Source organism: Monodon monoceros, unplaced genomic scaffold (genome assembly GCF_005190385.1).
Source record: "Monodon monoceros isolate NGI ecotype Baffin Bay Population unplaced genomic scaffold, NGI_Narwhal_1 Super_Scaffold_11, whole genome shotgun sequence".
NCBI lineage: Eukaryota > Metazoa > Chordata > Mammalia > Artiodactyla > Monodontidae > Monodon > Monodon monoceros.
Genome location: NW_021703767.1, coordinates 136,162,032 through 136,163,972, shown reverse-complemented (window position 1 = coordinate 136,163,972; position 1,941 = coordinate 136,162,032). Strand labels below are relative to the sequence as shown.

At 38.6% G+C, this 1,941-nt stretch overlaps 1 protein-coding gene across 1 annotated transcript; it reads left to right on the top strand.

Moving 5' to 3' along the window:
• Window positions 1-332: 332 nt before the first annotated feature.
• Window positions 333-569, top strand: LOC114890413 (signal transducer CD24-like). Its single transcript, XM_029213796.1, has one exon. It carries the CDS (start codon window positions 333-335, stop codon window positions 567-569), a length of 237 nt encoding a protein of 78 aa, XP_029069629.1.
• The last annotated feature ends 1,372 nt before the right edge of the window (window positions 570-1,941 follow it).

The window sequence follows — 1,941 nt, the reverse complement described above, 5'->3', positions numbered from 1 at the left end:
TGGTATTGTCCCCAGACATGTTCCAGGTTTCCATAATGAGTCTTTCATTGTAACCACTTCTCATTTTCCATTGATCCTACAGTTTTTATTGTGATTTAAAATGCCAGAGGGCCAGAAGACAAAGCAGAGTGAGGGCAAGTAGAGCATCTTGTTAATATTGCTGCTGTGCCACACAGACCAGGCTTCAGGTGTAGGCTCTGCCCTTACTAATTCTGTGGCCCTGGAACACTACTTAATACCTCTACTTCGACCTTGCCTGCGTCCGCCGGGAGCCAGCAATCCTTCACGCACCCCGCATCCAGTGAGACGCGCTGTGCACCGACGGAGCGGACATGGGCAGAGCGATGGTGGCCAGGCTCGGACTGGGGCTGCTGCTCCTGGCACTACTCTTACCTACGCAGGTTAATTCAAATCAAACAACTGTTGTAACACCTTCAAGTAATTCCTCCCAGCCTACCTCAGCTGCCCCCAATCCAGCAAATGCCACCACCAAGGCAAGTGACGGTGCTCTGCAGTCAACAGCCAGTCTCTTGGTGATCTCGGTCTCCCTTCTACATCTCTACTGTTAAGAGACTCAGGCCAAGAAACATCTATCATCTATACTTCCCATCCTCTAAACCCAATTCAGATGGCATCCAGACATCCAGTGTGACAAGGGAAAAACAAAAAACAAAACAGATCTTCATTGAATGAATCTGCTAGTTCCACACCTTATTTTATTGACAGAAACTGTTGAGGATCCCAAATTTGATTGGTTTGAAGAGCATGTGAAGGGTTTGACTAGATGAATGCCAATATTAAATCTGCTGGAGTTTCCTGTACAAGATGAAGAGAGACAACATCCAAAATTAGTTAAGAGATGATTTCCTTAAGTGTGGCTTAAGAAGTATGGACACATAAAACTCTACCTTGAAAGTGAGAATAGATTTTATCTTACCTAGAGATAAAGAATGGGATGTGGAACAGAGATTCAGTTTTCATTTGTTCATTAAATTTATAAGGCCATAAAACAATGAGGCAAAACAAAGCTTCTGTGATTCTATTTATATGTACATTAGAAGGAACTTCCAGGTGTTACTGTAAATGCTCAATGTGTTGTTTCAGCAGTACTAATTTAATGCTGATGTACTCTAGAGAAAATTTTATGTTAAGCTATCGCTGTTCTCTTGGGAACTGAACTCTTTCCCTTAGGGTTTGGGTTTGACATTGCATTTGAATTTTTATGTAGTCATTGATATGTACCAGGGCAATGATGGATTGGAATCTACCCCAAATCCAAGCATAATGAGTACAGTTTGCTTATATACTTACCAACTATTCTTATTCAAAAAGAGCAGTAGATTCATTTAGCTAAACAGATAACAAAGAGTAGAATTACATTGATCTCAACTAATTTCAAAATGCTTTTTATTTCTGCATATGTCGAATACTTTTTACAGTTTAAAAAATGATCTGTTTTGAAGGTAAGATTGACAAATCTTAAAATTAAAAAGGCAAATATGTGAAGGAGCTAAACTATAAATCAAATATATTTGGTAAGAGAAGACTGGAAGCTTGCTTACATTAAATTCAGAAAAACTTTTATACTCTTTTCTGTAAATACTTCTTTTTAAACTGAATCAGAATAGCCACATTTGGAACACTTTATGTTATCATTCAGTATTTTTAGATAGTTAGAACCTGGTCCAAAGCCTAAAGTGGGCTTGATTTTGGAAAGTAAATCTTTTCACAACTGCCTTGATGCACAGAAACCTTTTTAAAAATAGACACTCCCTAAAGTCTTTTGTTCGCATGGTCACACACTGATGCTTAGATGTTCTGAAATCTAATATGGCCACAATAGTCTTGATAACCAAAGTCATTTTTTTTCCATCTTTAGAAATCTACACTGGAACAACCATATCCAACAGATCTCAAGCTACTGTGTGTGTGAATGAACAT

Coding starts and splice junctions, on each gene's coding strand:
- LOC114890413 (XM_029213796.1), top strand. CDS start 333: ATGGGCAGAGCGATGGTGGCCAGGCTCGGACTGGGGCTGCTGCTCCTG.